Source organism: Typopeltis vanoorti, chromosome 4 (genome assembly GCF_054136105.1).
Source record: "Typopeltis vanoorti isolate ZY-2024b chromosome 4, IOZ_Tvanoo_1.0, whole genome shotgun sequence".
NCBI classification, from domain to species: domain Eukaryota; kingdom Metazoa; phylum Arthropoda; class Arachnida; order Uropygi; family Thelyphonidae; genus Typopeltis; species Typopeltis vanoorti.
Window position 1 is genome coordinate 49,944,518 of NC_143552.1, and position 16,790 is coordinate 49,961,307.

The 16,790-nt window shown below is 38.7% G+C and overlaps 2 protein-coding genes across 2 annotated transcripts in view; one reads left to right on the forward strand and one right to left on the reverse strand.

The window, feature by feature from the left end:
• LOC150107289 (protein MAK16 homolog) overlaps positions 1–2,686 on the reverse strand; it is a 113,123-nt gene extending 110,437 nt beyond the window's left edge. The window contains exon 1 of the mRNA XM_090391136.1: positions 2,550–2,686. Coding sequence (XP_090247262.1) covers positions 2,550–2,564 — 15 coding nt within the window. The 5' untranslated portion in view covers positions 2,565–2,686. The remainder of the gene's footprint in view (positions 1–2,549) is intronic.
• A 72-nt stretch (positions 2,687–2,758) lies between these two features.
• Positions 2,759–16,790, forward strand: part of LOC150107290 (RING finger protein 145-like) — an 87,288-nt gene continuing 73,256 nt past the window's right edge. Inside the window, exon 1 of the mRNA XM_090391138.1 lies at positions 2,759–2,974. The gene's annotated coding sequence lies outside the window, so the exon portion shown is untranslated. The remainder of the gene's footprint in view (positions 2,975–16,790) is intronic.

Below are 16,790 nucleotides of genomic sequence, written 5' to 3' on the forward strand. Positions count from 1 at the left end.
TCTGATGGATTATAAGACAAAAATATAAGAAAATACCCAGTCGCTATTTTGTTTTTATTACAAGAGAAACATTAATGCAAAATGATTACATAATAATATTAATTAAATGTTTACTCTACGGGCACATCACATAATAAAACTGTTTATAAGCTCCTCTACATTTAATTTATAAGCTACGTCCACCTCTATCAATATAGTTGCTAGACCAACCAATCTTTCTTGGGTCATTGCAGTTGGCAAATATTTTTAATCAGTTTAAGCTTGGAAAAACTCCTTTTCTCACTTGAATCTGTTAGCGTAGTGGCAGCGCCTATCGCAATATTGCTGAACGAGTGCCCTTATTAAGACACGCCATGAGGCAGGCTGCCTCTATGTCGACGGTACTGCATGTGGTGAAGCTGTTTGTGAGGCATAAAAAAATAAGATTATGATGAATGCAAGAAGTTAAAGCAATCCTGGAAAAGAAGCATACTGAAAGTTCCTAGCAAGTAAATCAGCAAATGCCCTAGGAGAATACAAAGAAAAATATAAAATGTGGAAGAGATTTTTTCATAGGGCAAGGGTAGAACTAGAGGCCATCTATGGAAGCTGTATTAGCAGGAGAGTGCGAAGTAAGCTCTTTGTATGGAGAGTGGAATGCATTGCCAAAAAGTGTGGTGAGTGAAGAAACTGTGAATGGGTTTAAGGCACAGTTCAATGATCTTTTTTACATGAGAGAATATAGACTTCCTACAATGAGTCCTATGGAGGTCAGATAATAATAATAATGTAAGGGAACATACCTATGTATAAAATTAGCTAAACAAGTCATGGGAAGATTCTGGTAAGAACATAAAAGATAAATCACAGGAAGGTGCAAATGTTCTGGAGACTAATGAAAAAGCTTAGAAAAGAAGAAACCTTTTACAGTATTATTTTCTTCACATGGAAGAAAAGAATACTGTAAAAGGATTCCGACATGATAACTGCAACATGAAAACTGAAGATAAATATGGTCTAGATGACTGGAGATTACTCTGAAAGACTGCTAAATGATGCAAGCAATGACAACACAGTGGCAGAAAACATTCAAGAGGAATGCAATCAGGAGTATATATTATATATATATATCAATAAAAAGCCATCATAAACCTAGATGCAAAAAGACAGCTGGAAAAAAAAAGTCATTCAACTGAAATGCTCAGATATGTGGTATAAAACTTTTACACTGATTATGCTGCATAATTCAGAAGGTCACATTCCAAATGAATGGAGTTGGGCACTCATCCTTCCCATTTATAAAAAGGGAAATAAAACAATGTAAGAATTACAGACAAATTTTCCTACTTAGCAATCTAGGTAAGATTTAAACAAACATACTTGGAAAGAGGTTAAGAAAAGCTGTGGAAGATGCTGGTTGGCCGAGTGGTTAGCGTATCCACTCTCCAGCCGAAAGGCTGCAGGTTCAAATCCTCCCACTGTAGGCATGGATGTTTGTGATTCTCTGTGAAAATACTAGTAGTAGTCATGGGTGGTAGAAGGCATTGGTGTAGTTGCAGCTCATTGTAGTTTGTGGATTGAGATAGTTGTAGAGTGGGTGTCCTCCCTCGATGAGTCCTTGGACTCCCTGGAGGTGTCAGGTAATAATAATAATAAACTTGAAGAGGAATAAGATGGGTCCAGGCCAAACAGACACTGTCAGGACCAGATTTTCACTTTAAAACAAACAGCTAAGAATTATTATTATTCCTGACACCTCCAAGGAGTCCGAAGACTCATCGCGGGAGGACACCTACAACTGTCTCAACCACTACACCGAACCTCTATTACAAATCAATGCCATCTACCACCCACCTCTGCCACAACTGGTATTCTATGTCTGTAAATTGCGTGTGTTTTGAAGGTGGAATATAACAAGGATTTATATTTAAGTTTTGTAGTTCTATAAAAGGTTTAAGACAAGGATCAAGAGAAAAGCTTTTCAAAACGTTACAATTATATGGTAATTGAAATATCATATAGAGAAATACATAGTCTATGTTAATTTGTATGTCAGCAGTTAGAACTGAAGTATAGGAAAATGGCTTGATGTAAAATCAGGTGCAAGAGTGCACATTTTCTCCAGTTTACCATCTGTATGCAAAGTACCACATTTTAATTAAAAAATGCATAATAAATTTAAGACCATTGGAAAGCAAATCATACTTGAGAAGAAATTATGTACTTTTTATAATTCGTCCAAGCGTGAGCGCAGCTTGCAAGTGAAATAATTTCACGAATTAGTAGCCTATTAGAATAACATTCTAGTAGAGTAAATTTTGTGTCAACTAAGCCTTGATCGAAGGATTAAAAAAAAAAGAATATTTCCTTTGAAGTATACAGTAAATTACATTACACGACAATATTACGAACTAGATGCTAACATTTCCTTTGAAGTATACAGTAAATTACACGACTACATTACGAACTGGATGCTAACATGGTTGGTAGAGAAATGTTACTGAGATGTAATGGTTATATTTAAATATATATATATATATATAAGATGATTTCTCTTAAATATTACTTACGTCATCATGCTGCATTATTAAATAGTACCAAAACTCAACAGAATTTAAAAAATAATTTTGAAGTTTGAAAGTTGTAAAGTATTTCAAGCACTTTTAACACACTTAGACACTTCAGATATCAGAGGGGTAGATGAAAGCGCCATCTATAACAAAATACTTTCCGTTAGATGTCGCCACATTTAGGACATTTGCACCGAATGCTTGAACTGGACAATGATAGTTCACTGTATTTTGATCAGTAACGTTAATGTCTTGATATGTTCGTAGTTTTTTGTATATTTCATTTCAAAGAAGTGAACCATCGACGAAAAGATATATCTCTGTTAAAGTAAAAGAAGATGGAGGCAGTTACAATGTATTTGGATATATATGCAGCAGTTGTCGTTACTTTGATGCACAAACGCGCTTATCATTTCTGAAATCAGGTTAGAGTTTCAAGATCTTTAATATACTGACAGTTAAGTTACTGCGTCAGACATGTGGAGTCATAAATATGCACACTTGATGTGTTATTTTTCATATTAGGCATATGATTTGAGTCATCAGTAAAGGATAGAAACATAGTTTAGATGCTTTTATAAATATAGACTTGAAAAAAAAAAGTGCTTGACTTGATCTCTCACCGTTTTCTAGATAGTAATATATGGGAAAGTAAACCTCTTTCTGAAATATAATGTAACCGGTAATTATTTGGCGAGACCGAAAATCGCATGTGTCGGCTGTTATGCTTCGTCGTGCCGCGGTTAAATGAGCAGTTTACGTATAGTCATGATTGGATGTTTTTTTAATTGCAAAATTAGAATTGACGTTTGTTAAAAATGACACAGACTCCATTTTATTTTGCCGATGTAATGAATACACGAAGTTTTAAATTATGTTCGTAGTCGATATCATTATTGGATCGTCCCGAGATTAGTGACATTTAAGTTAGCCCTTGACTGTGCTGGTGAAAAACAGTCACATATACATGCTGATGGAATCTGAGAGACCCAGCATTAAAATTACGACTACTGACAAGATGGTTTTTCTGCATTTTTTTATTTCTGCACATTTTTTACAGACATGCAAGGTGTGATCTGAATATACATTCCTTCCACAACTGTGGCAGATCATCTTTGTCTTTCTGTCTTTGGATATGGGGCAAAAGTCGCATTGATGTTTTGCACTAGTATTTCCTTGATGGCCTTGGTTTGAAGTGGTTTCACCTCTTTGTTTCTGGAAGATTTGTTGGAGATCATGTGGAAGGTTTCTGATGTCTCTACAAGCAACTTCAGGTTTGATGAAAGACTCCCAAGTTGGTTGGTCATTTGCAGATAAGGTAAAACTGCTCCCTTTAGCCCAGGAAGATAGATGATAATATTAGCAGCATGTGTTCTTTCTTTTCTTGGTGCTGTCTTACCACAATTGAAGCATTTGTTTTTTCCTCCAAAAAAGGTTTCCAGTGCTTATCTGCTCACCTTAATCTGACAAGTCTGATTTCTTGGTACTGGTATTAGGTCACTCTGCATGCAGACGTCACTGTCTGCATCAGACTCAACTACAGAGCCATCCTCACCTAACAATTCTACTATAGTGTCTTTCATAACAGCTCTTTTACTGTTTGCTCCATTTGTGGGCCTAGAAAAACAGAGAAAAACAAAATTGACCGTTTCAAAAAAAAGTTACACTTCTATGCCCAATGACATATTACTTAGCAGAAAGGAGAAATAAACACGTGCACAGACAACAGTCAAGAGAATACTCTGTGGAGTAGAGCTCTCTATAGTAGTATCTACAAATGAAACTTTATTGCTTGGGATCTGTCAAACCCCACCAGGGCAGTTAAGGGTTAGCCAGAATAAAATCATTAAAATGAAAAAATTAATAAATTTTGTTGCTAATAAGCATTACTTAACCTTTATTCAATTCAATTATGTCATTACTGGGTCTCCGTGGTATTCCAAAACCTATGCTAATACTTCTACACCGCTAGTCAATCTCCTTAATCATGGAATATAACATTAGAATTACATTAATCCCAGTACAATTTTGTTATCATTTGGCAGTGTGTAATGGGTGAAAGCACATAAATATTGCATAAATTTTCTTTCTAGTGTTTTTTCTCATGCAATTATTAAAATCCCCTGGACCACCACCAAAAAAAAACCATCATTGGAGAGAACACTACATAACCTACTATTTCCACAACTTAATTCTCTATTCTACACATAATGGCACTATCATCTATTGACCACCCACTAATAATATTTTTTGTGTATGAATTACATGTATTATCATGTTACGTGGTGCGTAAGGATCAAAGCTGTATAACTGAGAGGAGACCTCCACATAGCATTTAAAGGAATGCAGAGAACCGACCAGGGCTTCTGACCTAATGTCCAATCCTCACCTTTTCATGGTACACCCTGTTAGATCTACCACGAGAAGGTGAGGATACTGAATGAATGGGGATGGGCTGGCAATTTGGGATTTAGTCAACCAATGGTATTCTTATTAACTTAAACCAAAATACAAAATGATGGTACAACATGACAGAATTTCATGGCAGCTGGGGCATCGCCCGGTTAAACAAGTCCCCATTGATTTCACCAAGGAACAAGAGCAAACAGCGAAAAGTCAGCTACTGGAACAAATCTGAGAACACATCCCAACTCAACATCACCAGAGTTAAAGATCGGTACTATCAGCGTAAGAAGCCTGAATGGCAAAGAAATGGAGCTAGCTGAGGAATTAGATAAGTATACCAGGGCAAAATATTGGCATAATAGGGGTGACTGAAACAAAAAAGGAAAAGATCTTTCTGAGCAATAAATACAAAATGTTATACTCAGGCAATGACAATCAAGGAAAAGAGGGAGTAGCCATAGTATTTAACACTAAATACAAGGCTAATCTTCTTGAATGGCAGGCAGTCTCGAGTACAGTGATGTGGGCAAATATCAGAATGGGGAACTCGACAATGAGAGTTATTTGTGCCTATGATCCCACAGAAGGTTCTACTAAGGTAGAAGTGGAGGAATTTTTTTAGGCTTTTAGAGAAAGCAACTGACACAATGAAAAAGGAAAAGTTGGTCCTTGTTGGGGATCTAAATACCAGAGTAGGAAATGATTGTCAGACATATAAAAATATTTTGATAAAATTTGGAGAAAAGAGCAAAACTAATAATAATGGTAAATACCTGTTGGATTTCTGCTCAGGACGTGGGCTAGTTATTATTAACACTATGTTCCAACATAAAAATGTGCACAAATTCACATGGAGAGAAGAGGCAAGGAATAAGAAAAGTCTCATTGACTATTATTATTATTATGGAAGACTCCAGGGAGTCCTTAGACTCATCAAAGGAGGCATTAAACATCATGGCCACACAACTATACGACATTCTCACAGTAACTATCATACCTTGCCTTGAACTCACTCACCGTCATAGCACCCATAACAGACTCTGGCAGCTTATTCCACTCATTTACCACTCTAAAAGTAAAGAACCCAGCTCTAACACCCTTGCTAACCACACTCTTGCCCAGCTTCCATAGGTGTCCCCTAGTTCTCCCACCACCAGTCCTGATCTCAAAAATATCCTCTGAATTAATCCTATAGAAACGCTTAAGCAATTTGAATGTCTCAATCATATCTCCCCTTTTTCTGTCTATCAACTAATTTCTGCAACCCACAAATCTTCAACCTGTTCTTATAAGGTTCATTCCATAGACCTGCTATCATCTTGTTCATTTGCCTCTGGATCCAAGTGACCAAATCTGGGCACAGTAGTCGAGATGAGATCTTATCAAGGCTCGGTACAGAGGTACAATGACTTGCTTGTCTCTGCTTGTCAAAGTATTTTTCAACAACCAAGTGAGTTGATAAGCTGATTTAGCCACTTTTGCAATGTGCCCCCTAAACTTCATCTCCCTATCCACCAACACTCCCAAGTCCCTGGCCTCATCAATTTCCTGGAGTTCATTTCCACCAATGTGGTATAATGCTGCTAATCTTTTCACCCTAAAATGCATAACCTTACATTTACTATATTACTATATTGAAAAGAATAACATGTAAGAAAGTTTTAAAGCGAATAAAAGTTGAGCAGCTCTCAGATGTGAACTGTAGACTAAAATACAGAAATATTATTGAAAAGAAAATGAAAGAGTTTGAGAACAGGAATCAAACCTTGGAGATTCAGTGGCAAACTCTGAAGGAAACATTGATTGATTCTGCCAGAGAGGCATGTGATGAGGTTATCTGTAAGGATAAAAAAATCAGAACTCCCTGGTGGACACAGGAAGAGGCAGTGAAGGAAAAGAAGAAAGCATATCAAAAGTTCCTGGCAAATAAGTCAGCTTGTGCTCTTAGAGAATACAGAGACAAATGCAAGAATGCTAAACACTGTGTAAAACTAGCTAAACAAAAGTCATGGGAGGACTTTGGCAAGAATATAGAAAATAAATATCAAGAAGGTGGCAAAATATTCTGGAGGTGGTTGAAGAAGCTTAGGAATGGAGGAAAGAGTGCTCTAAAAGGAGTTAGAGATGATAAAGGTGACATGAAAACAGGAGAAAAAGATATCCTTGAAGTATGGAGTAATTACTTTGAAAAACTGCTAAATGAAACAAGCAGTGATGACAGCACAGTGATAAAAAACACTGACCATGCATGCAGTCAGGAATACATATCCATACTTGAAGTAGAAAAAGCCATCAAAGGCTTGAAATGTGGAAAGGCAGCAGGAGTAGATGATATTCGACCAGAAATGCTGAAGTATGGTGGTATTCGAGTCTTACAGTGGCTGCACTGCATAGTTCAGAAAGCCTGGACAGAGGGACGAATTCCCGATGATTGGAGTAGAGCTCTCATAGTACCCATATATAAAAAGGGAAATAAAACTGAATGTGAGAATTACAGAGGTATTTCCCTACTGAGTGTTCCTGGCAAGATCTATGCAAGTATACTTGAGAAACGGTTGAGAAGAATTGTGGAAGAAAAGCTTGGTGAAGAACAAGCTGGATTCAGGCCAAATAGAGGCTGTCAGGATCAGATCTTCACTTTACGACAAATAGTCGAGAAAGCATGGGAATATAACAAAGATCTGTATTTAAGTTTTGTCGATTTGGAAAAGGCATATGACAAGGTGCCAAGAGAGAAGCTATTAAATACGCTGCAGTTATATGCTGTCAATGGGGCATTATATCAAGCAATACTTAGTCTTTATTGGAGTTGTGAGTCAGCAGTTAGAATTGAAGGAAGTACAGGAAGATGGTTTAATGTTAAATGTGGTTTGAGACAAGGATGTACATTATCCCCTCTGTTATTCATTATCTACATGGATCACATTATGAAGGAATGTGGTATTAAACCTGATATCAAAATTGGAGATGTTAATGTCAGCTCTTTGCTTTATGCGGATGATGTTATACTTCTAAATAAATCCGCTACGAGTCTGCAAGATTCTCTGACTAAATTGAATAGCTGTTGTAATAGATATGGTAGGAAGGTCAGCAATAAAAAGACAAAGACAATGAAAATAGGCAGAATCATTGAAAATGTCAACTGTGTTGTGAATGGAGAACCTGTGGAACAAGTAAAACATTTCAGCTACTTAGGCACAATTTTTACTGAAGATGGTAAACTAAATATAGAAATAGACAACAGAATCAGCAAAGCTGGTATCGTGGGAAGTCAATTGAATAAATTCATGTGGAATAAGAAAGAAATTAGTCGGAACACTAAATTAGCTGTATATAAGACTGTGTTCAAACCAATTTTAACTTATGGATCTGAGAGCTGGGTCAGAAGTAAAACACTTGACCAAAGACTAGAGACCGCAGATATGAGAGTCCTGAGAAAGATTAGAGGCGTGAACAGATGGCATCAATGGCAATATCATATTAAAAATGAGGATATTAGGAAAGAACTTGACATTGTCAGCATCCAGGAATGCGTTAGCAGAGCTTATCTCAGGTGGTATGGTCACTTAAATAGAATGGGAGAGGAAAGATTAGCAAAACAAGTGTTCTCTGCCAGGTTGGCAGGAAAACGACCCAGAGGAAGACCAAGATATAGGTGGATTGATACGGTACAAAGTGCCTTAGACGATAGAAATAGAAGATCTGATAATGTTGGAGTCTTGACAAGTAACAGACTGATTTGGAGGAAAATTGTAGATAGGAAGTTAGTAATGATGTAATTTTTTCATGTAGTACTGTCATATCCTGTACATCCCTTGAGGGTACATGGCAGGAATTTGATGATGATGATGAAATTGACATCCATTCTCCTTAGCACAGAACTTCAATCTATCCAAGTAGTCCTGCAAGATTTTGACATCTTCTGCATTCACTATTGCCCTACCCAACTTTGCATCAGCAGCGAACAAATGAACTGTTCCTCATAGATCCTTCCCTATATCGTTAATGAACAAATTAAACAGCAGTGGTCCAAGAACAGAACCCTGCAGCACATCACTAGTCACAGGCCGTCTTTTGGACTCTACTCCTGAATAAACTACTCTCTGATATCTTTCCACCAACCACCCAGCTATATATCTCACCAACCATATATCCATTCCCATATGTTGTAGTTTACGGATTAGAATTCCATGTGGTATCCTGTTAAATGCCTTAGCCAGGTCCAGCAGTATCACTGTGAACCCATTACCCTTATCCAGTTCTGCCGTCACCGTGTTATAAAACTAGAGCAAGTTTCTGAGGCATGATCTACCTTTCACAAAGCCATGCTGTCCCCCGTAGAGTATCTCATTTTCATCAATCCATTCCTGTATTTTTCCCTTGACTACTTTCTCCAAGACCTTGACAACGACTCCTGATATGCTGATCGGTTAGTAATTTGCAACTCTAGTTTTGGATCCTCCTTTATGCTGTGGAACTATTTTCCCCTCTTTCCACATCTTCGGGACTAAAACCAGACCCGAGACTCAGATTAAACAACATTATTGTTTAATCTGAGTCTCGGGTTATGTTATTGTTGATAGCAATGTTTTCTCCCTGGTGCAGGACATCAGAGTGTACAGAGGATTGAAATTGGAAGTGATCAATATTTAGTCTTGAGCCGTATAAAATTGAATTTCATTTTGAAAAGAAGAACATGTAAGAAAGTTTTATAGGCAAATAAAAGTTGATCAACTCTCATATGTGAAATATAGACTAAAATACACAAAGATTATGTTTTCAGATCGATATTGTGTTTTCAGAGAGCTCCTGAAAGCTAAGTACAATTTTGAGTAAAAATTAGAATATAGGTTAAAATAATAACGTAATATTGCCTAATTTTGGTAACGTGTTGTGTCTGTGGGATTTTGGTGTGAATTAAGTTATTTAATTTAGTATATAACGTTACGTTTCATAGATTTGAATATGGCGCCAATACAACGTAAGATAATGGCGTCCAAAAATATGACGCCATTGTACAAAAACTATAATGCGAGAGAGTTTGTCCAATGTGATGTGTGTGGGATGTATGCATTCCCGAATGAGGCTGGAATTTGGATTGAAAGTGATAGTGGTGGGAGAATGTGTAGAAAGTGTAAGCAAAGTGAGGAGTTGAAGTATGTGTAAGGTAGTGAGATAGTTATGGTTGAAGAAAGCCAGAATTGCCAGAATGTGAGTGAAAATAGTGGCTTGATAGAGAATTGCGATGTACAAGATGGCAATGAGAGCGGTGATCTAAGAAAGAGTGAAAGCAACCATACTGAGAGAGAAAATGGTTTAAATGATAAAAATAATGAGGAATTATTTGTGAGAAGTGAGATCGCTAGTTTGCGCGCAGTGATACAAATTGCGCCACGGCAATTAGAGCACCTGCAAAACTCTTTCCAGAGTGATTCGGATAACGTAAAAAAACAGTGCAAGAATGAGAGAGTTTCTGAAATGAAAGAAAGAGTGTTGTATGGTGACTTGTTATTAAGAGGGGTAAAAGATGGCAGTGTAACTAAATCGTACTTACCGGGTGGGAAATTTAAGGATGTAAGTGAGAGTATTAGAGTGCAAAAACAAAGGGTGAAAGAATTAATAATTGTGGCGGGTACGAAAGAATTGAAAGGTGATAAATTTTTTATGAGAGAGGACTTGAAAGTATTGTTAAAGGTAGCGAAAGAAAAGAGTGACAGAGTTAGAATGGTTAGTCTGTTGCCGCGGTATAACAGGGAGGAGTTTAGGAGGAGAGCCATAATTGCAAATGACATTATACGTAGGTTATGCAGACGGTGTGGTGTGGAATGAGTTTGAAGGGCGAAAGGAGATGGATGGCCTGCATTTGAATGGACTTGGTGTGCGGAGTCTGGAAAGAGTGTTGCTGAATGAAGTGAAAATGGATGTGCAAAACCAGGGAAACTAGAACTACCAAGGAGGGGGGGGGGGAAATGGATATGCAGACATCAGTGAGACAGATGAGTGTAAGAATGTATATAATGTACCCGAGCCAGCACTAAGGACAAAAAATGGGAATGGGTCATTTAGAATAACGTATCAATATAGGGGTGGGACTAAGGGATCACTGCATTTCATGTATACTAATGCCAGGAGTATTAGGAACAAGAAGGAAGAATTTTTGGCTTTGATTGGCTCTTTCTGGGCAAAGGTTATTGGCATTAGTGAAACATGGCTGACGGAAGAAGATATAGTTAGTGGGATAGAATGTGTAGGTTATAGTGTGTTTAGGAGGGACAGAGAGAATAAAATGGGGGAAGGGGTATTATTGATGATAGCTGATGAACTGCAGCCAAGGAGAATTGAAGTTGTATTGCAGGATAGTGAAAGGAGCTCATTTGAGGCTATTTGGTGTGAGATTGAGACTGGCAGAATAAAATATACAGTTGGGTGCTGCTATAGACCAGGTGATGGAATAGATGGTGGAGATAGTATGCATAGGGAAATTGATGAAATGAGTGGAAGGAGGGTAATTATTATAGGGGATTTCAACTATGGTAACATTGATTGGAAGGAGGAGAGGACACATGTGAGGAAGGAAATGGATTTTATTCAATTATTAAGGGATAACTATCTGAGACAGCATGTAATTGAAAATACTAGGGGTGTGAGAGTGCTTGACCTGGTAATAGCATCTGAGAATTTGACTGTAATGAATATGACCATGTTGCCACCTATTGGTGAGAGTGATCATAAGGTCTTGACCTTGGAGGTGGCTAAAGGTGTGGAATTTTCGATTAAGACAGGGTATATGTGGAATTACCATGCTGGCAAGTATGACAAGCTTAGGAGATTGCTTGGATCAGTGCCATGCCATGTACAACTGCAAGGGCTGGACGTCGATAGAGCATGGGAAGTGGTCAAGGAGCATTTACAGGAAGTAATGGATGATTGTATACCTAGGGTCCGAATAGTAAAACAGGTAGGGGTTAAATGGATGAATAACACCATTAAGCTTGAGCTGCAAAAGAAGAAACAACTGTGGAGGGAATTTAAAGAAAGGGGTGCCCTGCAGGCACACGAATGGTATAAAGTGCCGGCCAGAAAGGTAACAAGTGTGGTAAAAAAAAGCAAAACTGGATTATGAAAGGAAACTAGCTTTGCAAGCAAAAGAGAATCCAAAACAGTTCTTTCAATATGCTGCAAGCAAAAAAAAAACTGTACACGGTAAAATGATTTTAAGGAATGACGATGGTAAGGAGGTCACTAAATCAGTCGATATAGTGGAGTTACTGAGTGTGCACTTTGCAAAAGCATATCATCCAGGTGGTGACATTGAAAAAATGAAGGAACCATTAGTTTATACGGGAATAGTGATGAATGAAGTGGAGGTGACTAGTCTATTACAGAACCTTAATGTGAACACATCTGTGGGATTGGATGGTATACCGGCACGGGTCTTGCGTGCAGCGGCTAAAGAATTATCAGTGCCCTTGACCATGTTTAATCTGAGTTCTCATGTCTGGCATAGTCCCGAAGGTGTGGAAAGAGGGGAAAATAGTTTCACTGCATAAAGGAGGATCCAAGACTACGGTTACAAATTACCGACCAATCAACATATCAGGAGTCGTTGTCAAGGTCTTAGAGAAAGTAGTCAAGGGAAAAATACAGGAATGGATTGATGAAAACGAGATACTGTACAGGGGACAGCATGGCTTTGTGAAGGGTAGACCATGCTTCAGTAACTTGCTCAAGTTTTATAACAAGGTGGTGGCTGAACTGGATAAGGGAAATGGGTTTACAGTGATACTGCTGGACCTGGCAAAGGCGTTTGACAGGATATGACATGGAATACTAATCCGTAAACTACAACATATGGGAATGGATATAGGGGTGGTGAGGTGGATAGGTGGTTGGTTGATGGAGAGATATCAAAGAGTAGTTTATTCAGGAGTAGAGTCCAAAAGACGGCCTGTGACTAGTGGTGTGCCGCAGGGTTCTGTTCTTGGACCACTGCTGTTTAATCTGTTCATTAATGATATAGGGAAGGATCTAAGTGGAACAATTCATTTGTTCGCTGATGATGCAAAGTTGGGTAGGGCAATAGTGAATGCAGAAGATGTCAAAGTCTTGCAGAATGACTTAGATAGATTGGAGTTCTGGACTAAGGAGAATGGATGTCAATTTAATGTGACAAAATGTAAGGTTATGCATTTTGGGGTGAAAAGATTAGCAGCAGTATACCACATTACTATTATTATTATTACTATTATTACGGGCAACTCCAGGGAGTCATTAGACTCATCGAGGGAGGCCCCAAATCATATTCATCACAACTATCTGACATTCATACAGTATCTATCATACCTCGCCTTAAACTCATTCACTGTCACAGCATCCACCACAGACTCATGGAGCGCATTCCACTCATTCACCACTCTAAAAGTAAAGAACCTAGCTGCTCTAACACCTTTACTAACCACACTTTTGCCCAGTTTCCATGGATGTCCCCTAGTCCTCCCACAACCAGCCCTGTTCTCAAAAATATCTTCTGAATTAATTTTATAGAAACCCTTCAGTAATTTGAATGTCTCAATCATATCTCCCCTCCTCCGCCTATCAACCAATTTTTGCAACCCACAAATCCTCAACCTGTTCTCATACGGTTCATTCCACAGACCTGCTATCATCTTGGTCACTCGCCTCTGGATCCTCTCGACATCCTCCCCATCAAGAAGAAACCTAGGTGACCAAATCTGAGCACAGTAGTCTAGATGGGGTCTTATCAAGGCTCGATAGAGAGGAACAATAAACTGCTTGTCTCTGCTTGTCAACGTATTCTTCAGCAACCAAGTGATTTGATGAGCTGTTTTGGTCACTTTTGCAATGTGTCCCCTAAATTTCAATTCCTTATCCACCAACACTCCTAAATCTCGTGCCTCATCAATTTCCTGGAGCAGGGTTCCACCAATGCAGTAAACTGCCGCCAATCTTTTCACCCCAAAATGCATAACCTTACATTTTGCCACATTAAACTGACATCCATTCTCCTTAGCCCAGACCTCCAATCTATCCAAATCATCCTGCAAAATTTTGACGTCATCTGCATTCACTATTGCCCTACCCAACTTCGCATCATCTGCAAACAAATGAACTGTTCCTCTCAGATCATTTCCTATATCATTTATGAACAAATTAAACAGCAGTGGTCCAAGAACAGATCCTTGTGGCACACCACTAGTCACAGGCCATCTTGTGGACTCTACTCCCGAGTAAACCACTCTCTGATATCTCTCCGTCAACCACCCTCCTATCCATCTCACCAACCCTATGTCCATTCCCATATGCTGCAATTTACTGATTAGAATTCCATGTGGAATCCGGTGAAAGGCCTTGGCAAGGTCCAGTAGAATCACCGTAAACCCATTACCCTTATCCAGTTCAGCCGTCACTGTTTTATAATACGTGAGCAAGTTACTGAGGCATGACCTACCCTTCACAAAACCATGCTGTCCCCGATACAGTATCCCATTTTCTTCAATCTAATCTTGTATTTTCCTTTTGACTATTTTCTCTAAGACCTTGACAATGATTCCTGATATGCTAATCGGTCGGTAATTTACAACAGCAGTCTTGGAACCACCTTTATGCAGTGGAACTATTTTCCCCTCTTTCCACCCGCTCGGGACTAACCCAGAACCGAGACTCAAATTAAACAAAATGGTCAAGGGTACTGACAATTCTTTAGCTGCTTCTCGTACAACACGAGCTGGTATACCATCCAATCCCACAGATGTATTGACATTGAGGTAATGCAATAGACTACTCACCTCCACTTCATTAACCACAATTCCTGTATAATCTACTGGTTTATTCGTTTCTGCAATGTCACCACCTGGATGATATACTTTTGCAAAGTGCTCACTCAGTAACTCAACTATCTCAACTGATTCAGTTACCTCCCTACCATCGGCATTCTTTAAAATCAATCTGCCATGTACATTTTTCCTTTTACTTGCTACATATCTAAAAAACTGTTTAGGGTTCTCTTTAGCCTGCTCGGCCAATGTTCTTTCGTAATCCTTTTTTGCTTTTCTTACCACACTCGTCACCCTTCTAGCCTGCGCTTTATACCGTTCATGTGCCTGCCGGTCACCCTTCTCCTTAAATTCCCTCCATAGTTGTTTCTTTTTTTGCAACTCAAGCTTAATGGTGTTATTCATCCATTTAACCCCTACTTGATTTATTATTCGGACTCTAGGTATACAGTCAGCCATTGCTTCATGCAAGCACTTCTTAACTACCCCCCCATGCACTATCAACTTCTAGTCCTTGCAGTTGTACATGCCATGGCACTGAACCAATCAAACTCCTAAGCTTGTCATACTTTCCCGCCCGATAATTCCACATGTACCCTGTCTTAATTGAAAATTCTACACCTTTAGCCACCTCCCAAGTTAAGACCCTATGATCACTCTCACCGATTGGTGGCAATGTGGTCATATTTGTTACAGCCAAATCCTCAGATGTAATTACTAGGTCAAGCACTCTCTGACCCCTAGTATTTCCCATTACATGCTGTCGCAGATAGTTATCCCTTAATAACCGCATAAAATCCAGTTCCTTCCTCCCGTGTGTCCTCTCCTCACTCCAATCAATGCGACCATAGTTGAAATCTCCCATAATAATCACCCTCCTTCCACCCATTTCTTCTATTTGCTTGTGCATACTGTCACCACCATCTTTTCCATCACCTGGTCTATAGCAGCACCCAATTGTATATTTAGTTCTGCTAGCCACAATCTCACACCAAATGGCCTCAAATGTGCTCTTTTCTCTATCCTGCAATTCAACTTCTATTCTCCTTGGCTGGAGCTCATCAGCTATCATCAACAATACTCCTCCCCCCATTTTATTCTCTCTGTCATTCCTGAACACACTATACCCATCACATTCAATCCCACTAGTTATATCATCTACAGTCAGCCATGTTTCACTAATACCTATAACCTGTTGCCTGGAAGTGCCAACCATGGCCAAAAACTCTTCCTTCTTGTTCCTAATACTCCTAGTATTAGTGTACATGAATTTAAGACCCCCATTAGCCCCAACCCTACCTTGATGCCTTATATTAACTATCGCACTCTGATTTGTTGTCCTTATTTGCTCTGGCATATTATATTCATTCTTACATTCAACTGCCTCCATAAGGACTGTATCTCTACCCCCCCCTAACAAATCTAGTTTCCCTGAATTTGCACATCCACTACATTCAGCAACACTTTCTCAAGTCTTCTTACACCGTAACCATTCAAATGCAAGCCATCCATCTTATATAGATCCTTTCGCCCATTAAACTCACTCCACACATCCGCAAATTCCACACCACTCGTCATACATAACCCACGCATAAAGTCATTTGCAATTATAGCCCTCCTTTTAAACATTTCACTGTCATACCGTGGCAAAAGACTAATCATTCTAACTCTCTCACTCTTTTCTTTTGCTACCTCAAACAATTCATTCAGGTCTTCTATCATTTCCATTTTATCTCCTTTCAAATCATTCGTACCTGCCACAACAATCATTTCTTTCACCCTTTCCTTTTGCTCTCTAATAGATGCACTTACGTCCTTTATGGTCGCACCAGGTTGGTACGATTTTGTCAAATCCTCTACTAACACACCTTTTACTAACGAGTCTCCATACAGCACTCTATCCTTCATTTTGTTCATGTTCACATTCATACGTCTATTTTTCCTGTCATACCTTTTATTATTGGTTGGTTCATTCAGTCTACTTTTGTTCATGCACTCTAGCTGCTGTTTTGCTCTTTCTATCGCACTATTCAACAACGCG